This window comes from Oncorhynchus clarkii, chromosome 19 (assembly GCF_045791955.1).
Source record: "Oncorhynchus clarkii lewisi isolate Uvic-CL-2024 chromosome 19, UVic_Ocla_1.0, whole genome shotgun sequence".
Taxonomy (NCBI): domain Eukaryota; kingdom Metazoa; phylum Chordata; class Actinopteri; order Salmoniformes; family Salmonidae; genus Oncorhynchus; species Oncorhynchus clarkii.
Window position 1 is genome coordinate 15,159,132 of NC_092165.1, and position 22,505 is coordinate 15,181,636.

Sequence of the window (22,505 nt, forward strand, 5' to 3'; positions counted from 1 at the left end):
TAGCTAATTAGCAATAGCATCCTTTTGCACGTGAGCTAGCTAATTACTTACAATGAGGGAATCTTATTTAGACAAATTTGACTACTTGAGCAGTAAGCCTAGGTTTACATGTACAGTTATGTAATCGATTTGATCGTTGATTTTCTGTGTTTCTTCAATGTATGCTTTGTGTTTTGCTGGCTCTAAATGTGTATCGTTGATGCTGATGGCCATTCCCTAAGTTACACATAGCGAGTCTACACAGCCTACACATAGTATATACAGTAATGAAATGAAATGCCTATTGCTTATTTCATGCCTTTCTAATTATCGTGCATTTTATGTCTATGCTTATTTTCTTTGATGTACAGAGTGGAGGGCGAGAGTCCCAAAATAAAAAAATGCAGCAGCAGTCGACTTCATCACTGCCCCTTCTGCACATATAAAGCTGAGCAATCAATATATGGCCAACAACCACATCAAAGGTCATGCTTCAGTGAGGCGTAGAGGTACTATTTAATTCTTTGTTTATTGAATATATTTGACATTCATGTTTTTTTGCCTTATTTTTTCAATTACATCAGTGTATTTAATTAAATTGTATAACTTGTTACTTTACTGTTATTCTTCTCTTTCAGAGTTAACAATCATAAAGTGTGGCTTCAGTTATAGAAATGCGACTGTCAGGGGGGAGCATTTAGGCACAACACCGGAAACAGACAAGTAAACGGAAGTGAACAAGGCTAAGAACAACTTCCACGTTAGCGGTTTTATTTAGACGTTTTAACATCCTGGAACTCAAAATCGGATTAATTGAACTGCACATCATCACCCCGTGTAGTGTTTAGTTCGAGTTTGAGACAGGACTTATTTGATAGCTAACTAGCTAACAATGGCTAACTGTATGATTTTTCACACTCAAATAGCCTCCATCATGGAGGTTCTAGCGAATGCAGCCGTGGCAGAGATCTGTAAACTCGTAGACGACGACTATGCAGTGTTTCGTTTGGAAATAACTCAAAGCCAGAAAGAAAACAGGGCATTGCGGAGGAAACTACTGGAATCGAAGGTGGCACGGGAGCGCGCAGAAAGGACAACGCGAGAGCGCGTCCTCGCTAGTCGTCCCAGTAGTGTCAAGATTGTCGAACGATACAGAGGAATGGCAAGAGGTACATTTAACCGAAGGACGAGGATGCATGGCCTGTCGCGTTCATAGCGTAGTGCCTGTCACCTCGTTCACCAATGCAGATATGTTCAGATGTGTTACCCAGAATTATGTCTGTATATTGTATATAGAACAAGTAGAATCGGACAGTCGCTTTAAAAACAAAAAACAATTGAACAAAACAAATGTAGGGATCTGGCAGTTCTTGGGCGATGGTCTTCCACAGCTTTGATGATAGGCAGTTCAGAAAGGTATTATCTTGAGAGGGAGCATACAGTGCATTCGGAAAGTATTCAGAACCCTTGACTTTTTCCACATTTTGTTACATTACAGCCTTATTTTAAAATTGATTAAATTAACATTTTCCCTCAATCTACACACAATACCCCATAATGACAAAGCGAAAACAGGTTTTTAATATTTTTTTCAAATGTTTAAAAAATATAACAGAAATACCTTATTTACTTAAGTATTCAGACCCTTTTCTATGAGACTCGAAAGCTCAGGTGCTTCCTGTTTCTAGTGATCATCCTTGAGATGTTTCAATTTGATTGGAGTCTATCTGTGGTAAATTCAATTGATTGGACATGATTTGGAAAGGCACACACTTGTCTATATAAGGTTCTACATTTGACAGTGCATGTCAGAGAAAAAAACAAGCTGTGAGGTCGAAGGAATTGTCCGTAGAGCCCTGAGACAGGATTGCGTCAAGGCACCGATCTGAGGAAGGGTACCCCAAGAAATTCTGCAGCATTGAAGGTTCCAAGAACACAGTGGCCTCCATCATTCTTAATGGAAGAAGTTTAGAAACACCAAGGCTCTTCCTAGAACTGGCTGCCCGGCCAAACTGGGCAATCGGGGAAAAGGGCTTGGTCAGGGAAGTGACCAAAAACTCAATGGTCACTCTGACAGAGCTCCAGAGTTCCTCTGTGGAGATGGGAGGACCTCCCAGAAGGACAACCATCTCTGCAGCACTCCACAAATCAGGCCTTTATGGTAGAGTGGCCAAACGGATGCCACTCCTCAGTAAAAGGCACATGACAGCCCACTTGGAGTTTTCCAACAGGCACCTAAAGTCTCTCAGACCATGAGAAACAAGATTCTCTGGTCTGATGAAACCAAGATTGAACTCTTCGTCCTGAATGCCAAGCGTTGCATCTGGAGGAAACATGGCACCCTCCCTACAGTGATGCATGGTGGTGGCAGCATCATGCTGTGGGGATGTTTTTCAGCGGCAGGGACTGGGAGACTAGCCAGGATAGAGGGAAAGATCAACAGAGCAAAGTACAGAGAGATCCTTGATGAAAACCTGCTCCAGAGTGTTCAGGACCTCCGACTGCGGCGATGGTTCACCTTCCAACAGGACAATGACCCTAAGCACACAGCCAAAACAACGCAGGTGATGCTTCGGGACAATGTCCTTGAGTGGCCCAGCCAGAGCCCGGACTTAAACCCACTCAAACATCTCTGGAGAAACCTGAAAATAGCTGGGCAGTGACACTCCCCATCCAACCTGACAGATCTTGAGAGGATCTGCAGAGAAGAATGAGCTCCCCAAATACAGGTGTGCCAAGCTTGTAGCATCATACCCAAGAAGACGCTAGGCTGTAATCACTGCCAAAAGCTGCTTCAACAAAGTACTGAGTAAAGGGTCTGAATGTGTATGTTAATGTGACAGCAGTTATTTTTAAAACATTTCTAAAAACCTGTTTTGTCTTTGTCACTATGGGGTATTGTGTGTAGATTGATGAGGGGAAAAAACAAATGAATCCATTTTAGAATAATGCTGTAACGTAACAAAATATGGAAAAAGTCAAGGGGTCTGAATACTTTCTGAATTCAGTACAGCCAGGCTGGGCAGCGTGGTAGAGACAATACAATATTTACTGAGATCTCTACATAGGATGGTCCAAGTCAGTTTTAGATAGGCTGTTTTCCCCACAGGCAGGTGTTCTATGGTTACCTACATTGCCTTCAGAAAGTATTCATACCCCTTGATTATTCCACATTTTGTCGTGTTACAGGCGGAATTCAAAATGGATTCAAAATATTTTTCTCTCAACCATCTACACACAATACCCCGTAATGATAAAGTTGTAACATGTTATTTGAAATTTGTTGCAAATTTCTTGATAATGAAATAAAGAAATGTCTAAGTTACATAAGTATTCACACCACTGAGTCACCTTTTAGAACTGTGAATCTTTGAGTAAGTCTCTAAGAGCTTTCCATTCCTGTATTCTGCAACATTTGCCCATTATTCTTTTCAAAATTCTTCAAGCTCTGTCAAATTGGTAGTTGATCATTGCTAGACATCCCTTTTTTAGGTCTTGCCATAGATTTTCTAGTAGATTGAAATTAAAACTGTAACTCAGCCACTCAGGAACATTCACTGTGTTCTTGGTAAGCAACTCCAGTGTAGATTTGGCCTTGTGTTTTCGGGTTATTGTCCTGCTGAATGGTGAATTAGTCTCCCAGTGTCTGGTGGAAAGCAGACTGAACCAGGTTGTCCTCTAGGATTCCATTCCGTTTATTTTTTATCCTGAAAAACTCCCCAGCCCTTAATGATTACAAGCATACCCGTAACATGATGCAGCCACCACTATGTTTGAAAATATGGAGAGTGGTACTCAGTAATGTGTTGTTGGATTTGTCCCAAACATAATACTTTGTATTGAGGACAAAAAGTAAATAGCTTTGCCATTTAATTTGCACTATTACTTTAGTGCCTTGTTGCAAACAGGATGCATGTTTTTGAATATGTTTTATTCTGTACAGGCTTCCTTCTTTTCACTCTGTCTATTAGGTTAGTATTGTGGACTAACTACAATGTTTTTCATCCATCCTCAGTTCTCTCGTCACAACCATTAAACGCTGTAACTGTTTTAAAGTTACCATTGGCCTCATGGTGAAATCCCTGAGCAGTTTCTTTCCTCCGGCAACTGACTTAGGAAGGACACCTGTATCTTTAAAGTGGCTGGGTGTTTTGATGCGCCATCCAAAGTGTAATGAATACTTTTACCATGCTCAAAGAGATATTCAAAGTCTGCTTTTTTAAATGTTTTACCTATCTACCAATAGGTGCCCTTTGCGAGGCATTGGAAAACCTCCCTGGTCTTTGTGGTTGAATCTGTGTTTGAAATCCACTGCTCGACTGATGGACCTTACAGATAATTGTATGAGTACATAGATGAGGTAGTCATTCAAAAATCATATTAAACACTATTATTGCACACAAATTGAGTCAATGCAACTCATTGTGACTTTTTAAGCAAATCTTTACTCCTGAACTTATTTAGGCTTGCCATAACAAATGGGATGAATACATTAAACTCAAGACATTTCAGCTTTTAAATTGAAATAATTTGTTTAAAAAAATAATGAAAAACAATTCTAATTTAACACTATGGGGCACTGAGCACTGTGTGTAGGCCAGTGACTAAAAGACATACATGTAATCAATTGTAAATACTGTAGGCTGTAACACAAAATGTGAAAAAGTAGTGTGAATGCTTGCTTAAGGCACTTGTAGGTTACCCCATTGGCTCACAGAAAAAACTTGATCCTTTTCAAAAATTTTCTTGTCTGCTGTTTTAGTAAATTACAAAACTACATTTAAGAAAAATGCATTTTTAACATTGCCTGCTTCAGAGAGAGAGAGTCCGGGACAAGGTAGCACGTCTGGTGAACAGGTCAGGGTTCCAAAGCCGCAGGCAGAACAGTTGAAACTGGAGCAGCAGCACAACCAGGTGGACTGGGGACAGCAAGGAGTTCAGGCCAGGTAGTCCTGAGGCATCGTCCCAGGGTTCAGGTCCTCTGAGAGGCAGAGAGAGAGAATTAGTGGGAGCAAACTTAAATTCACACAGGACACCGGATAAGACAGGAGAAATACTACAGACATAACAGACTGACCCTAGTCGCCCGACACAAACAGTTGCAGCATAAATACGATACCCCCAGACAGGGCCAACCAGGCAGGATATAACCCCACCCACTTTGCCAAAGCACAGCCCCCACACCCCTACAGGAATATCTTCAAACCACCAACTTACTACCCTGAGACAAGGCTGAGTATAGCCCGCGAAGATCTCCCCCAAGGCATGAATCCGAGGGGTGCGCCAAACCCGGACAGGAAGATCACGTCAGTGACTCAGCCCACTTAAGTGACGCACCCCTCCTAGGGACGGAATGGAAGACTACCAGTATACCAGTGACTCAGACCCCGTAATAGGGTTAGAGCCAGAGAATCCCGGTGTAGAGAGGGGAACCGGCCAGGCAGAGACAGCAAGTGCGGTTTGTTGCTCCAATGCCTTTCTATTCACCTTCACACCCCTGGGCCAGACTACACTCAATCATAGGACCTACTAAAGAGATGAGTCCTTCAGTAAAGACTTAAAGGTCGAGACCGAGTCTGCGTCTCTCGAATGGATAGGCAGACCATTCCATAAAAATGGAGCTCTATAGGAGAAAGCCCTGCCTCCAGCTGTTTGCTTAGAAATTATAGGAACAATAAGGAGGCCTTCGTCTTGTGACCGTAGCATACGTGTAGGTATGTACGGCAGGACCAAATTGGAGACATAGGTAGGAGCAAGCCCATGTAATGCTTTGTAGGTTAGCAGTAAAACCTTGAAATCAGCCCTAGCCTTAACAAGAAGCCAATGTAGAGAGGCTAGCACTGGAGTAATACGATCAAATGTTTTGGTTCTAGTCAAGATTCTAGCAGCCGTATTTAGCACTAACTGAAGTTTATATAGTGCTTTATCCAGGTAGCCGGAAAGTAGAGCATTGCAGTAGTCTAATCTAGAAGTGACAGAAGCATGGATTCACTTTCCTGCATCATTTTTGGACTGAAAGTTTCTTATTTTTGCCATGTTACGTAGATGAAAAAAAACTGTCATTGAAATAGTCTTGATATGTTCATCAAAAGAGAGATCAGGGTCCAGAGTAATGCCGAGGACCTTCACAGTTGTATTTATGACGACTGTACTGTACAACCATCAGATCAGATCCAACAGAAGATCTCTCTGTTTCTTGGGACCTAGAACTAGCATGTCTGTTTTGTCCGAGTTTTGCCTCCATCCACTTCCTTATGTCTGAAACAGGTTTCCAGGGAGGGCAATTTTGGGGCTTCACCATGTTTCATCAAAATGTACAGCTGTGTATCGTCCTCATAGCAGTGAAAGTTAACATCATGTTTCCAAAAGACATCACCAAGAGATAAAATATATAGTGAAAACAATAGTGGTCCTAAAACGGAACCTTGAGGAACACCGAAACTTACAGTTGATTTGTCAGAGGACAAACCATCCACAGAGACAAACTGATATCTTTCCTACAGATAAGATCTAAACCAGGCCAGAACTCGTCCATGTAGACCAATTTGGGTATCCAATCTTTCCAAAAGAATGTCATGATTGATGGTGTCAAAAGCAGCACTAAGGTCTAGGAGCACGAGGACAGATGCAGAGCCTTGGTCTGATGCCATTAAAAGTTAATTTACCACCTTCACGAGTGAAGTCTCAGTGCTATGATGGGGTCTGAAACCAGACTGAAGCGTTTGTCTTCAGGAAGGAAGTAAGTTGCTGCGCAACATCTTTTTCTAACATTTTTGAGAGGAATGGGAGATTCAATATAGGCCAATTTAGTTTTTTAAATATTTTCTTGGTTAAATTTGGGGTTTTTAAAGAGAGGCTTTATTACTGCCACTTTTAGTGAGTTTGGTACACATCCGGTGGATAGGAATCCCTTTGTTATGTTCAACATAGGAGGGCCAAGCACAGGAAGCAGCTCTTTCAGTAGTATAGTTGGAATAGGGTCCAGTATTCAGCTTGAAGGTTTAGAGGCCATTACTATTTTCATGAATGTGCCAAGAGATATAAAATTAAATAACTTGAGTGTCTCCTTTGATCCTAGGTCCTGGCAGTGTTGTGCAGACTCAGGACAACTGAACTTTGGAGAAATACTCAGATTTAAAGAGGAGTCCGTCATTTGCTTTCTAATGATCATGATCTTTTCGTCAATGAAGTTAGTGTATTTATTACTGCTGAAGTGAAAGCCATCCTCTCTTGGGAAATGTTTTTTAGTTAGCTTTGCAACAGTATAATTTGTTTGGGGGGGGGGATTGTTCTTATTTTCCTCAATTAAGTTGGGAAAATAGGATGATCGAGCAGTATTGAGGGCTCTTCGATATTGTGTGGTACTGTCTTTCCAAGCTAGTCAGAAGACTTCCAGTTTGGTGTAGCGCCATTTCCGTTCCAATTTTCTGGAATCTTGCTTCAGGGCTCGGTTATATTCTGTATACCTGGAAGCAAGTTTCTTATGACAAATGTTTTGTTTTTAGGGGTGCAACTGCATCTAGGGTATTACGCAAGATTACATTTAGTTCCTCAGTTAGGTGGTTAACCGATTGTTGTACTTTATAGCACTGCTTTTGATGATACTTGGTTGGGGTCTGAGCAGATTATTTGTTGCGATTGGAAACGTAATAAAATGGTGGTCCGATAGTCCAGGATTATGAGGAAAAACATTAAGATCCACAATATTTATTCCACAAAACTAGGTCCAGAGTATGACTGTGGCAGTGAGTAGTTCCAGAAACATGTTGGGCAAAACCCCACTGAGTCGATGATGGCTCCGAAAGCCTTTGAGTGGTGGGTCTGTGGACTTTTCCATGTGAATATTAGAGTCACCAAAAATTAGAACATTATCTGCCATGACTACAAGGTCCGATAGGAATTCAGGGAACACTGTATATGGCCCAGGAAAACAGTAGCTATAAAAAGTAGGAGTAGGCTGCATAGATTTCATGACTAGAAGCTCAAAATATGTAAACTTAGTTGTTTTTTTAATTGAAATTTGCTATAGTATATGTTAGCAACACCTCCGCCTTTGCGTGATGCGCAGGGGATTTGGTCACTAGTGTAACCAGGAGGAGAGGCCTCTCCACACAGTACATTCATCAGGCTTAAGCCATGTTTCAGTCAGGCCAATCACATCAAGATTATGATCAGTGATTAGTTCATTGACTATAACTGCCTTGGAAGTGAGGAATCTAACATTAAGTAATCCTATTTTGTGATATCACAATCTCTTTCAATAATGACAGGAATGGAGTAGTTCTTTATTCCAGTGAGATTGCTTATGCGAACACCGCCTTGTTTAGTTTTGCCCAATCTAGATCGAGGCACAGACACGGTCTCAATGGGGATAGCTGAGCTGACAACACTGACTGTACTAGTGGCAGACTCCACTAAGCTGGCAGGCTGGCAGGCTGGCTAACCGCCTGCTGCCTGGCCTGTACCCTATCTCATTGTGGAGCTAGAGGAGTTAGAGCCCTGTCTATGTTCATAGATAAGATGAGAGCACCCCTCCAGCTAGGATTGAGATCGTGACTCCTGAGCAGGCCAGGCATGGTCTTGTTTGTGGGTGAGTCCCAGAAAGAGGGACAATTATCTACAAATTCTATCTTTTGGGAGGGGCCGAAAACAGTTTTCAACCAGCGATTGAGATGTGATAGTCTGCTGTAGAGCTCATCACTCCCCCTAACTGGGAGGGGGGCAGAGACAATTACTCGATGCCAGCACATCTTTCTAGCTGATTTATAAACGGAAGCTATGTTGCACTTGGTGACCTCTGTTTCATCCTAACATCGTTGGTGCCGAGGTGGATAACAATATCCCTGTTACGAATCTCTTTTGGCCCGACAGTCTAGGGGGGATGGTAGTGAGACCCGTAACATAACTCATGTAAATTATAATAGTGACAAAGTAAAAGTGAACGAAATAACCACGACAACCGAAATAATACCGTCAAACTCAGGGTTTATTATAAACACACGGTAATGGGGGGGGGGGGAGCAGGAAAAGGGGCTGAGCTGGACCCAAGGAAAGAAACAAATATGCAAAAACACCCCTAAGCTAGACTAGCCTATTTCAACAACAGCTAACTAACTAACCAAAAATACAGTGGGTGGTCCACCCAGTTCTAACTAGTGTGTTTAACAAAGTTTACCTACGGGTAGTGTATGCCCATGGGCGACTTGTCTTGTTTTCCCCTTTTCCCACCAGCAACAAACAAACACCATAACCAAAACAATACTCACAGGTGATGACAAAGTGCTATGGAGGTGCTCAAACAAAAGAGAGGTTAATACGCAAAGAGAGAGATCTACATACATGGCATTTCAAAGAGATTGTGCTACTGAAATCTATAAAGAATAGAGATCTACCAACATGGCATTACAAAGATTGAGCTCTCCTGAAATCTACCAAGAACAGCTATCTACCAACATGGCATTACAAAGATTGAGCTCTTGAACAAACAAATGATGGGGTTTTTAAACCATGGGGAAGGAACTGTGATAGGGTAGGAAACAGGAGGAGGTGTGTCTTCTGATTGATGGGTTGATTGTTGACTGATTGGGGAGTAATGATTTTCACCTGTGAGGGGAGAATGAGAGAAAAGAAACACACACACACAGGATACACACACAGGATAACTGTATCCGTAACACTCCCACCCTTAAAAGAGCAACCCTAGGGGGGATTGCGACTACAGTATTTAAATGAACACTCACAACAAATCAACAACCTTGCAAAACATACAGAAATCATCTTCACACACGAGACAAAGCATCTGCCAACACATTATCTGAACCCTTTTTGTGGCGGATCTCCAAATTATAATTTTGTACAATCAGCGCCCAACGCATAAGGCGCTGGTTCTGGTTGTACATTCGGTGGAGAAAAACTAAGGGGTTATGGTCAGTATACACAATCACTGGTAGGGCACTGGAACCAATGTATACTTCGAAGTATTGCAGAGCCAACAACAAAGCAAGAGCTTCTTGTTCTATTGTCGCATAGTTTGTTTGACATTTATTAAATTTACGTGAAAAATAACAAACGGGATGATCTACTCCACTCTTGTCCTGCTGCAGTAGAACAGCACCAGCACCTCTGGCACTAGCATCTACCTCTAGCTTGAACGGTTGTTCAAAATCCGGAGCAGCAAGTACAGGGGTACTACATAAGAGTGCTTTCGCTGATTCAAAAGCTCTCTTACAATCAGGGGACAACACAAATGGTCTTGCCGGACTGAGCAAATCAGTCAATGGAGCAACTACCGCAGAGAAATTTTTACAGAAGCTACGGTAATAGCCAACCATCCCTAAAAAGCGGCGTAGCTCTCGTCTAGTGGTAGGTGCAGGGAATGCAGTTATAGCCAAGACCTTGGCATCAACAGGGCGCACCTGTCCATGGCCAACCTCTTTACCGAGATAGGTAACAGTAGCCTTCCCAAACTCGCACTTTGCCAAGTTCAGGGTTAGAGAAGCAGCTGCCAACCGTTCACATACTACCCTTAGCAAGTCAACATGATCTGACCACGTAGACGAATAAATCACTAGGTCATCAAGGTATGCACTACAATTAGGAACGCCAGCTAATACAGAGTTAACCAGTCGTTGGAAAGTGGCTGGTGCATTTCGCATCCCAAAAGCCATGACTGAGTACTGAAGGAAGTTGTCTGGGGTCACAAAGGCAGAAATCTCAGAAGCACGTGAAGTTAACGGAACCTGCCAGTAACCTTTTAAGAGGTCCAACTTGGTCACATACTTAGCAGCACCAATAATGTCGATACAGTCGTCCAGTCTGGGTAACGGGAACGAATCTGGCATTGTGACAGAATTTACCTTTCGATAATCCGTACATAACCTGGACGTACCATCAGGTTTAGGAACCAGAATGCAAGGAGAACTCCAAGGGCTTGAACTTGGCTTAGCCAGGTCATTCTCCAACAAGTATCTCACCTCATCCGGGATCTGTCTTTACTGACACCCATGCCGCTCATGTAGATTGTTGTAGTGGTATAGTTCAGTGTTGAGCGTCATAGCTGAAGTAGCATTAGTGTTTGCTATTTTCGTTGGCTCTTGTGAAGTAGTGTAAGATGGCTACTTTTGATTTGAAGTCCTTTTTGGATAATCCTTCGTGGGAGGTTTTTGATAAATGTCGTAGAGTTGATTTAATGACCTTGGCTGACCATTACTCTATATCGATTCCGCAGAGTGTAGTTAAGGCGGAGGTTAAACAGCTAGTGTTAAATGTATTGTTGGAAGAGCAGGTGCTTGTGTTACCGCTGCCTGAGTCTACTAACCCTGTAGGGGATGTAACTGCTCCTATAAGCCCATTGGTATCTGATAATGAGGGTGAGGCAGAAAAAGAACAGCGGCATTTAGATTTGGAGATGTGTAAAATTGAGGCAGAAAAAGAACGAGAACGAGAACAGAGGCAGATGACGTTTAAAATGCGCCAGATGGAACTGGAGGCAGAGACAGCGAGGCTAGCCTTCGTTCCTGCTGTCACTGTTAGTGAGTCGTCCTCACCAGCTGTGTCCTCAAACACGTTTGACATTAGTAGGCAGATAGCCTTAGTACCTTTGTTCAGAGAGTCAGAGGTTGACTCCTATTTTTGTGTATTTGAGCGTATAGCCGTAGCATTGAAGTGGCCTGAAGAGGTATGGTGCCTATTACTTCAGTGTAAATTAACTGGTAAAGCCCAAGAGGTTTTGTCAGCGCTACCTCTGGAGGACAGTTTGAATTATGAGGTGGTCAAAGCTACTGTTCTTCGTGCCTATGAGCTTGTGCCTGAGGCATACCGACAGAGATTTAGGTCTCATAGAAAGTCTTCTAGTAAGACTTATGTGGAATTTGCTAGAGACAAGGGAAATCTGTTTGATAAATGGCATGCTGCTAGTAAGGTAACTGATTTCAACTCTCTCCGGGAGTTAATCTTGTTGGAAGAGTTTAAAAATTGCTTACCCGAACGCATTGTAGTTTACCTAAACGAACAGAACGTATCCTCCCTGGCAGAAGCGTCTGTGTTGGCGGACGAGTTTGTGTTGACGCACAAGAGTGTGTTTTCGGCTCAAACTGAGAGTAGAACCACTGAGTTTCCTACCTTTAGCCCTAGTCGGCCCGCAGTAGTATATCAAGCACGCCAGAAGAATGAGCGTTCCTGTTTCTATTGTCATAAAGTGGGACATATGATTAATGATTGCTTCCTGCTTAAACGCAAACAAGGGATGCCTCTTCGTGCCAAGCCGCCAACAGGTGTTGGTCTAATTCGTACGGTTGTGAGGTCTGCAACAAAACGGGTGCCTCAGAGTAACTGTAGTTTGAAAGACCCAGTCCCCGACCGTAGTTATGAACCATTCATTTCCGATGGGTTTGTGTCCCTAACGAATGACGAAGCGTCTCAGCGTCCGGTTAAAATCCTTAGAGATACTGGTGCGGCGCAGTCGTTTATATTGTCTGATGTGTTGCCCTTATCTGACGATACATACTGTGGTTCCAGTGTGTTAGTGCAGGGTATTGAAATGGGTTTTGTCCCAGTGCCGTTGCACTTTGTGAAAGTACACTTAATCAGTGGAATATTCAGAGTGGGGGTACGTCCTAAGTTGCCAGTGAAAGGTGTGACCTTTATAATGGGTAACGATATTGCCGGAGGAAAGGTAGTACCCGTATTGGAAGTATTGGATAAAAGTGACCACTCTCTCTCGAATGAGTTGGCACAGAGTTATCCACATGTGTTCCCCGCTTGTGCTGTCACTCGTGCTCAGGCACTACAAGAGGGTGACGTGATAGATTTGTCGAACACTGTTCTGTTCAAAGAGGATGATCAAGAGGATGGATTGTGTGATACCTCTGAGAAGTTGATCACCTCTGACAAACAGCCCAGGAAAGAATTAAAGAACGTTGAACTTATTGCTGATGCAATACAGTTACCAGTTACTCGTGAGCAGCTGATTGCTAACCAAAAGGTTGACAACAAGCTTGCTAAATGTTTTTCTAGTGTTGTCTCGTTAGAAGAGGTGAAGAAGAAGAATGTGGCTTACTTCATTGATGGTAATCTCCTCATGCGTAAATGGAAATCCCATGTTGACGCGGGTGGAGATTGGAATGCTGTTTACCAAATAGTGATTCCTACAGCCTTTCGACAGAATGTGTTATCCCTTGCTCATGATCACCAGTGGTCTGGTCATTTAGGAATTACAAAGACGTATGATCGGATCCTTCGACATTTCTTTTGGCCAGGTTTAAAACAAGATGTGGCTCAGTTCTGTCGGACATGCCACACCTGTCAGATAACAGGAAAACCAAATCAGGTTATTCCTCCTGCTCCTCTTTGTCCTATACCTGTCATAGGTGAACCATTTGAGCATGTGGTGGTTGATTGTGTCGGACCGTTACCGAAGACAAAATCGGGTAACCAGTTTTTGTTAACGATAATGTGTATGGCTACAAGATACCCCGAGGCTATTCCTCTGAGAAGGATTACAGCTCATCCCGGATGAGCCCCCACTTATGTTACGAATCTCTTTTGTGAGAGATTAGTGAGACCCGTAACATAACTCATGTAAATTATAATAGTGACAAAGTAAAAGTGAACGAAATAACCACGACAACCGAAATAATACCGTCAAACTCAGGGTTTATTATAAACACACGGTAATGGGGGGGGGGGGGGGGGGGGGGGGGGGAGCAGGAAAAGGGGCTGAGCTGGACCCAAGGAAAGAAACAAATATGCAAAAACACCCCTAAGCTAGACTAGCCTATTTCAACAACAGCTAACTAACTAACCAAAAATACAGTGGGTGGTCCACCCAGTTCTAACTAGTGTGTTTAACAAAGTTTACCTACGGGTAGTGTATGCCCATGGGCGACTTGTCTTGTTTTCCCCTTTTCCCACCAGCAACAAACAAACACCATAACCAAAACAATACTCACAGGTGATGACAAAGTGCTATGGAGGTGCTCAAACAAAAGAGAGGTTAATACGCAAAGAGAGAGATCTACATACATGGCATTTCAAAGAGATTGTGCTACTGAAATCTATAAAGAATAGAGATCTACCAACATGGCATTACAAAGATTGAGCTCTCCTGAAATCTACCAAGAACAGCTATCTACCAACATGGCATTACAAAGATTGAGCTCTTGAACAAACAAATGATGGGGTTTTTAAACCATGGGGAAGGAACTGTGATAGGGTAGGAAACAGGAGGAGGTGTGTCTTCTGATTGATGGGTTGATTGTTGACTGATTGGGGAGTAATGATTTTCACCTGTGAGGGGAGAATGAGAGAAAAGAAACACACACACACAGGATACACACACAGGATAACTGTATCCGTAACACTCCCACCCTTAAAAGAGCAACCCTAGGGGGGATTGCGACTACAGTATTTAAATGAACACTCACAACAAATCAACAACCTTGCAAAACATACAGAAATCATCTTCACACACGAGACAAAGCATCTGCCAACACATTATCTGAACCCTTTTTGTGGCGGATCTCCAAATTATAATTTTGTACAATCAGCGCCCAACGCATAAGGCGCTGGTTCTGGTTGTACATTCGGTGGAGAAAAACTAAGGGGTTATGGTCAGTATACACAATCACTGGTAGGGCACTGGAACCAATGTATACTTCGAAGTATTGCAGAGCCAACAACAAAGCAAGAGCTTCTTGTTCTATTGTCGCATAGTTTGTTTGACATTTATTAAATTTACGTGAAAAATAACAAACGGGATGATCTACTCCACTCTTGTCCTGCTGCAGTAGAACAGCACCAGCACCTCTGGCACTAGCATCTACCTCTAGCTTGAACGGTTGTTCAAAATCCGGAGCAGCAAGTACAGGGGTACTACATAAGAGTGCTTTCGCTGATTCAAAAGCTCTCTTACAATCAGGGGACAACACAAATGGTCTTGCCGGACTGAGCAAATCAGTCAATGGAGCAACTACCGCAGAGAAATTTTTACAGAAGCTACGGTAATAGCCAACCATCCCTAAAAAGCGGCGTAGCTCTCGTCTAGTGGTAGGTGCAGGGAATGCAGTTATAGCCAAGACCTTGGCATCAACAGGGCGCACCTGTCCATGGCCAACCTCTTTACCGAGATAGGTAACAGTAGCCTTCCCAAACTCGCACTTTGCCAAGTTCAGGGTTAGAGAAGCAGCTGCCAACCGTTCACATACTACCCTTAGCAAGTCAACATGATCTGACCACGTAGACGAATAAATCACTAGGTCATCAAGGTATGCACTACAATTAGGAACGCCAGCTAATACAGAGTTAACCAGTCGTTGGAAAGTGGCTGGTGCATTTCGCATCCCAAAAGCCATGACTGAGTACTGAAGGAAGTTGTCTGGGGTCACAAAGGCAGAAATCTCAGAAGCACGTGAAGTTAACGGAACCTGCCAGTAACCTTTTAAGAGGTCCAACTTGGTCACATACTTAGCAGCACCAATAATGTCGATACAGTCGTCCAGTCTGGGTAACGGGAACGAATCTGGCATTGTGACAGAATTTACCTTTCGATAATCCGTACATAACCTGGACGTACCATCAGGTTTAGGAACCAGAATGCAAGGAGAACTCCAAGGGCTTGAACTTGGCTTAGCCAGGTCATTCTCCAACAAATATCTCACCTCATCCGGGATCTGTCTTTACTGACACCCATGCCGCTCATGTAGATTGTTGTAGTGGTATAGTTCAGTGTTGAGCGTCATAGCTGAAGTAGCATTAGTGTTTGCTATTTTCGTTGGCTCTTGTGAAGTAGTGTAAGATGGCTACTTTTGATTTGAAGTCCTTTTTGGATAATCCTTCGTGGGAGGTTTTTGATAAATGTCGTAGAGTTGATTTAATGACCTTGGCTGACCATTACTCTATATCGATTCCGCAGAGTGTAGTTAAGGCGGAGGTTAAACAGCTAGTGTTAAATGTATTGTTGGAAGAGCAGGTGCTTGTGTTACCGCTGCCTGAGTCTACTAACCCTGTAGGGGATGTAACTGCTCCTATAAGCCCATTGGTATCTGATAATGAGGGTGAGGCAGAAAAAGAACAGCGGCATTTAGATTTGGAGATGTGTAAAATTGAGGCAGAAAAAGAACGAGAACGAGAACAGAGGCAGATGACGTTTAAAATGCGCCAGATGGAACTGGAGGCAGAGACAGCGAGGCTAGCCTTCGTTCCTGCTGTCACTGTTAGTGAGTCGTCCTCACCAGCTGTGTCCTCAAACACGTTTGACATTAGTAGGCAGATAGCCTTAGTACCTTTGTTCAGAGAGTCAGAGGTTGACTCCTATTTTTGTGTATTTGAGCGTATAGCCGTAGCATTGAAGTGGCCTGAAGAGGTATGGTGCCTATTACTTCAGTGTAAATTAACTGGTAAAGCCCAAGAGGTTTTGTCAGCGCTACCTCTGGAGGACAGTTTGAATTATGAGGTGGTCAAAGCTACTGTTCTTCGTGCCTATGAGCTTGTGCCTGAGGCATACCGACAGAGATTTAGGTCTCATAGAAAGTCTTCTAGTAAGACTTATGTGGAATTTGCTAGAGACAAGGGAAATCTGTTTGATAAATGGCATGCTGCTAGTAAGGTAACTGATTTCAACTCTCTCCGGGAGTTAATCTTGTTGGAAGAGTTTAAAAATTGCTTACCCGAACGCATTGTAGTTTACCTAAACGAACAGAACGTATCCTCCCTGGCAGAAGCGTCTGTGTTGGCGGACGAGTTTGTGTTGACGCACAAGAGTGTGTTTTCGGCTCAAACTGAGAGTAGAACCACTGAGTTTCCTACCTTTAGCCCTAGTCGGCCCGCAGTAGTATATCAAGCACGCCAGAAGAATGAGCGTTCCTGTTTCTATTGTCATAAAGTGGGACATATGATTAATGATTGCTTCCTGCTTAAACGCAAACAAGGGATGCCTCTTCGTGCCAAGCCGCCAACAGGTGTTGGTCTAATTCGTACGGTTGTGAGGTCTGCAACAAAACGGGTGCCTCAGAGTAACTGTAGTTTGAAAGACCCAGTCCCCGACCGTAGTTATGAACCATTCATTTCCGATGGGTTTGTGTCCCTAACGAATGACGAAGCGTCTCAGCGTCCGGTTAAAATCCTTAGAGATACTGGTGCGGCGCAGTCGTTTATATTGTCTGATGTGTTGCCCTTATCTGACGATACATACTGTGGTTCCAGTGTGTTAGTGCAGGGTATTGAAATGGGTTTTGTCCCAGTGCCGTTGCACTTTGTGAAAGTACACTTAATCAGTGGAATATTCAGAGTGGGGGTACGTCCTAAGTTGCCAGTGAAAGGTGTGACCTTTATAATGGGTAACGATATTGCCGGAGGAAAGGTAGTACCCGTATTGGAAGTATTGGATAAAAGTGACCACTCTCTCTCGAATGAGTTGGCACAGAGTTATCCACATGTGTTCCCCGCTTGTGCTGTCACTCGTGCTCAGGCACTACAAGAGGGTGACGTGATAGATTTGTCGAACACTGTTCTGTTCAAAGAGGATGATCAAGAGGATGGATTGTGTGATACCTCTGAGAAGTTGATCACCTCTGACAAACAGCCCAGGAAAGAATTAAAGAACGTTGAACTTATTGCTGATGCAATACAGTTACCAGTTACTCGTGAGCAGCTGATTGCTAACCAAAAGGTTGACAACAAGCTTGCTAAATGTTTTTCTAGTGTTGTCTCGTTAGAAGAGGTGAAGAAGAAGAATGTGGCTTACTTCATTGATGGTAATCTCCTCATGCGTAAATGGAAATCCCATGTTGACGCGGGTGGAGATTGGAATGCTGTTTACCAAATAGTGATTCCTACAGCCTTTCGACAGAATGTGTTATCCCTTGCTCATGATCACCAGTGGTCTGGTCATTTAGGAATTACAAAGACGTATGATCGGATCCTTCGACATTTCTTTTGGCCAGGTTTAAAACAAGATGTGGCTCAGTTCTGTCGGACATGCCACACCTGTCAGATAACAGGAAAACCAAATCAGGTTATTCCTCCTGCTCCTCTTTGTCCTATACCTGTCATAGGTGAACCATTTGAGCATGTGGTGGTTGATTGTGTCGGACCGTTACCGAAGACAAAATCGGGTAACCAGTTTTTGTTAACGATAATGTGTATGGCTACAAGATACCCCGAGGCTATTCCTCTGAGAAGGATTACAGCTCATCCCGGATGAGCCCCCACTTATGTTACGAATCTCTTTTGTGAGAGATTAGTGAGACCCGTAACATAACTCATGTAAATTATAATAGTGACAAAGTAAAAGTGAACGAAATAACCACGACAACCGAAATAATACCGTCAAACTCAGGGTTTATTATAAACACACGGTAATGGGGGGGGGGGGGGGAGCAGGAAAAGGGGCTGAGCTGGACCCAAGGAAAGAAACAAATATGCAAAAACACCCCTAAGCTAGACTAGCCTATTTCAACAACAGCTAACTAACTAACCAAAAATACAGTGGGTGGTCCACCCAGTTCTAACTAGTGTGTTTAACAAAGTTTACCTACGGGTAGTGTATGCCCATGGGCGACTTGTCTTGTTTTCCCCTTTTCCCACCAGCAACAAACAAACACCATAACCAAAACAATACTCACAGGTGATGACAAAGTGCTATGGAGGTGCTCAAACAAAAGAGAGGTTAATACGCAAAGAGAGAGATCTACATACATGGCATTTCAAAGAGATTGTGCTACTGAAATCTATAAAGAATAGAGATCTACCAACATGGCATTACAAAGATTGAGCTCTCCTGAAATCTACCAAGAACAGCTATCTACCAACATGGCATTACAAAGATTGAGCTCTTGAACAAACAAATGATGGGGTTTTTAAACCATGGGGAAGGAACTGTGATAGGGTAGGAAACAGGAGGAGGTGTGTCTTCTGATTGATGGGTTGATTGTTGACTGATTGGGGAGTAATGATTTTCACCTGTGAGGGGAGAATGAGAGAAAAGAAACACACACACACAGGATACACACACAGGATAACTGTATCCGTAACAATCCCTATACTCGCCAGTTTTAGCCTTAGCCAACACCATCTTAAGATTAGTATTTACGTCTGTAGCCCTGCCCCCTGGTAAACAGTGTATGATCTCTGGATGATTCTTTTTAAGTCTAACACGGAACACAAACCGGCTGCGCGCGTGCGCCATCGTACATAAATGTATTTTGTCCCCCCACACCAAACGTGATCATGACAGGCAGGTTAAAATATCAAAACAAACTCTGAACCAATTATATTAATTTGGGGACAGGTCGAAAAGCATTAAACATTTATGGCAATTTAGTTAGCTAGCTTGCACTTGCTAGCTAATTTGTCATTTTTAGCTAGCTTGCTGTTGCTAGCTAATTTGTCCTGGGATATAAACATTGAGTTTATACATAAAACACATAAAACCAGTCAACCGAATCGTTTCTAGTCATCTCTCCTCCTTCCAGGCTTTTTCTTCTCTTGACGTTATATTGCGATTGGGAACTTTCATAAATCAGGTGCATTACTGCCACTGACCTTGTTCATCTTTCAGTCACCCACGTGGGTATAACCAATAAGGAGATGGCACGTGGGTACCTGCTTCTATAAACCAATGAGGAGATGGGAGAGGCAGGACTTGCAGTCGATCTGTGTCAGAAAAAGAACTGACTTCTATTTTAGCCTTTGGTAACGCAGACGCTCGTTGGCGTGCGGGGGCAGTGTGGGTGCAATAATTGAATTACAGATTTCTAAATGTATTTTGCACCGCAAGCGGTGTAGTCAGCCTGTAATCCTGCGGGTAATGGTCAGAGCTTGTGGTGGGAGGTTTTGGCGGCTCAGACGCCGTAACGGGTGGAGGAGAGACCTGAGAAGGCTCTGACTCGTTTTTAAATGGGGAAAACCGGTTGAAAGTTTCACTCGGCTGAATGAGCGACACCAGTTGAGCATTTCGACAGCATTTGCTTCCAGAAGCCAAGAGAAAACTGTCCGGCTGCGGCGACTGTGCGAGAGGATTTATACTACTAGCTGTACTTTTTGGTGGCACCAACGCTGTTTCATCTTTTCCAACACTGAAATTACCCTTGCCTAACGATTGCGTCTGAAGCTGGACTCAACATAAGGCGATAGTTCTCCTGTATATTATGAATAAAGCGACTGCAATTAGATGGCATAATGTTAATGTTGCTACTTAGCTTCGGTTGGTGGGGGTCCTGTAGAATAATGTCCAGATCGAGCGTACGAGATTAAAAACGTTGAGCGAGGGGAAAAATAAAAATATAAAACGGTTGTTAAAAATGTAGAGTTTGCAACAAACCGCTCAGCAGCACGTAAACATTACACGTTTTCCACACCCTTAGCTACGTGTAAGCTACTTGAGCACCTGGTCCCCACATTTCCCATGCCGAGTTGCCTAAATCCACAGGGCTCTTCTTGCAGGCTATATTTCCCTACGTGGCAGCATTGCGATCCGTAGGTAAGGGTTTTTGACCTGGTTAGCAGTGGCGGTTCTAGACCATTTCATCTGGAGGGGCCAAGCTGTACCAGTTGTGACTGTTAGAGGGACCAGTTACATTAGACGTTAATGTTGTCATATCATTTTCCTCACTGCATTGCAGGCATTAGCAGGCAAAATACCATGTTCATAATCATTCAACAATTTATTAGCATTTTCTGTCTAATAACGGATGTAAAAAAAGAATGATATCAAAAATGTGTTATGTAACAATTATTTCATACTCCACATTTAGGGGGGCCACAAGGGGGTCCAAAATTGTTGTCACAGGGGCACTGCCCCCTCCCCAGAACCGCTAGTGTTGGTTACATGTGCATTGAACAACACAGCAGCTTTTCAGGCATGTTTTGTTATTTCTGTATAACAAAAAATTGACCACGATGTCTCTTTTACAATAAAGGTGAACGGGAAAGAATATTTGTTTTCCAACATTTGTGGGCGTGGTCGAGGGGAATTCCTTATTACGTATAATATCGACCCTGAGTATACCTCACCTCGCCATGGAAACCACGGAGCAGTATGCGTATGCAGTATCTCCCGTGATTAGATTACTTACTTACTTAGTTAGCTAGCTATCTTGTAGTCTGGTTGCCGTCTCTGTTCAGCTACTTAATTCCACTCATTGTACTCCAAAGATGTGACAAGGAGTGTAATGTTAGGCAAAACGTCTGGTACGCAGACTAGCTCTCTTGCACAAAGAAACAATATCATATTCTAACCAGATTCTTGATTTACTGCATTACTTACTGCATTATAAACAATATGATGCATGGAACATAATACATCAAGTGTTACCTTACATCCTTGCCTATTGTAGACTTGGTCAGTAGTGTACAATATACCGTTGACAGTGCTTGACTTAACTAGGTACCAGGACTCATTTTGGGTGCCGGTACAGTTTATATTTAGGTGCAGGACCTCCACAATACTTTTGAACTAATATTCTATAAGAGGAACAGGAGTTGAAGCAGTAGAAAATTTGATGTGCTGGCACTCGGCTCCAGTGAGCTCCTGCACAAGTCAAGCACTGACATTGAACATTGACAGTAGCTAACCTAACCACAGCTTTCCCCCAATCACACTCTCAGGTGAAGGACATCTCACTGGAGGCCACAGGAGCTTTGTGAAGCCAGTGGGACACAATACTTGGAGAGATGACCAACCAATCACTGTTGATGAGGGGAGTGGAACCTCAACCCAGCATGTTATCATGATAGAGGTTAGTGTAATAGTGTAGCATAACAAATGAGTTACTTTGCAAATCAAATGTGTCCGTTTATTTCAGAACGCTCCCCTCAGCGATTCACTTGCTTACATGTACAGTGCCTTGCGAAAGTATTCAGCCCCCTTGAACTTTGCGACCTTTTGCCACATTTCAGGCTTCAAACATAAAGATATAAAACTGTATTTTTTTGTGAAGAATCAACAACAAGTGGGACACAATCATCAAGTGGAACGACATTTATTGGATATTTCAAACTTTTTTAACAAATCAAAAACTGAAAAATTGGGCGTGCAAAATTATTCAGCCCCCTTAAGTTAATACTTTGTAGTGCCACCTTTTGCTGCGATTACAGCTGTAAGTCGCTTGGGGTATGTCTCTATCAGTTTTGCACATCGAGAGACTGACATTTTTTCCCATTCCTCCTTGCAAAACAGCTCGAGCTCAGTGAGGTTGGATGGAGAGCATTTGTGAACAGCAGTTTTCAGTTCTTTCCACAGATTCTCGATTGGATTCAGGTCTGGACTTTGACTTGGCCATTCTAACACCTGGATATGTTTATTTTTGAACCATTCCATTGTAGATTTTGCTTTATGTTTTGGATCATTGTCTTGTTGGAAGACAAATCTCCGTCCCAGTCTCAGGTCTTTTGCAGACTCCATCAGGTTTTCTTCCAGAATGGTCCTGTATTTGGCTCCATCCATCTTCCCATCAATTTGAACCATCTTCCCTGTCCCTGCTGAAGAAAAGTAGGCCCAAACCATGATCCTGCCACCACCATGTTTGACA

The 22,505-nt window shown here is 43.0% G+C and overlaps 1 protein-coding gene across 2 annotated transcripts in view; it reads left to right on the forward strand.

Moving 5' to 3' along the window:
* Positions 1 to 678: 678 nt before the first annotated feature.
* LOC139374771 (uncharacterized) overlaps positions 679 to 22,505 on the forward strand; it is a 33,263-nt gene continuing 11,436 nt past the window's right edge. Inside the window, exons 1-2 of one of the 2 annotated variants that reach the window (XR_011627729.1) lie at positions 679 to 1,148; positions 21,583 to 21,713. Coding sequence is in view for 1 of the 2 variants with exons in the window: in XM_071115906.1 (XP_070972007.1) it covers positions 872 to 1,148; positions 21,583 to 21,713 (408 nt within the window). In the remaining variant the exon portion in view is untranslated. The remainder of the gene's footprint in view (positions 1,149 to 21,582; positions 21,714 to 22,505) is intronic. The other variant, XM_071115906.1, reaches the window with a different exon arrangement.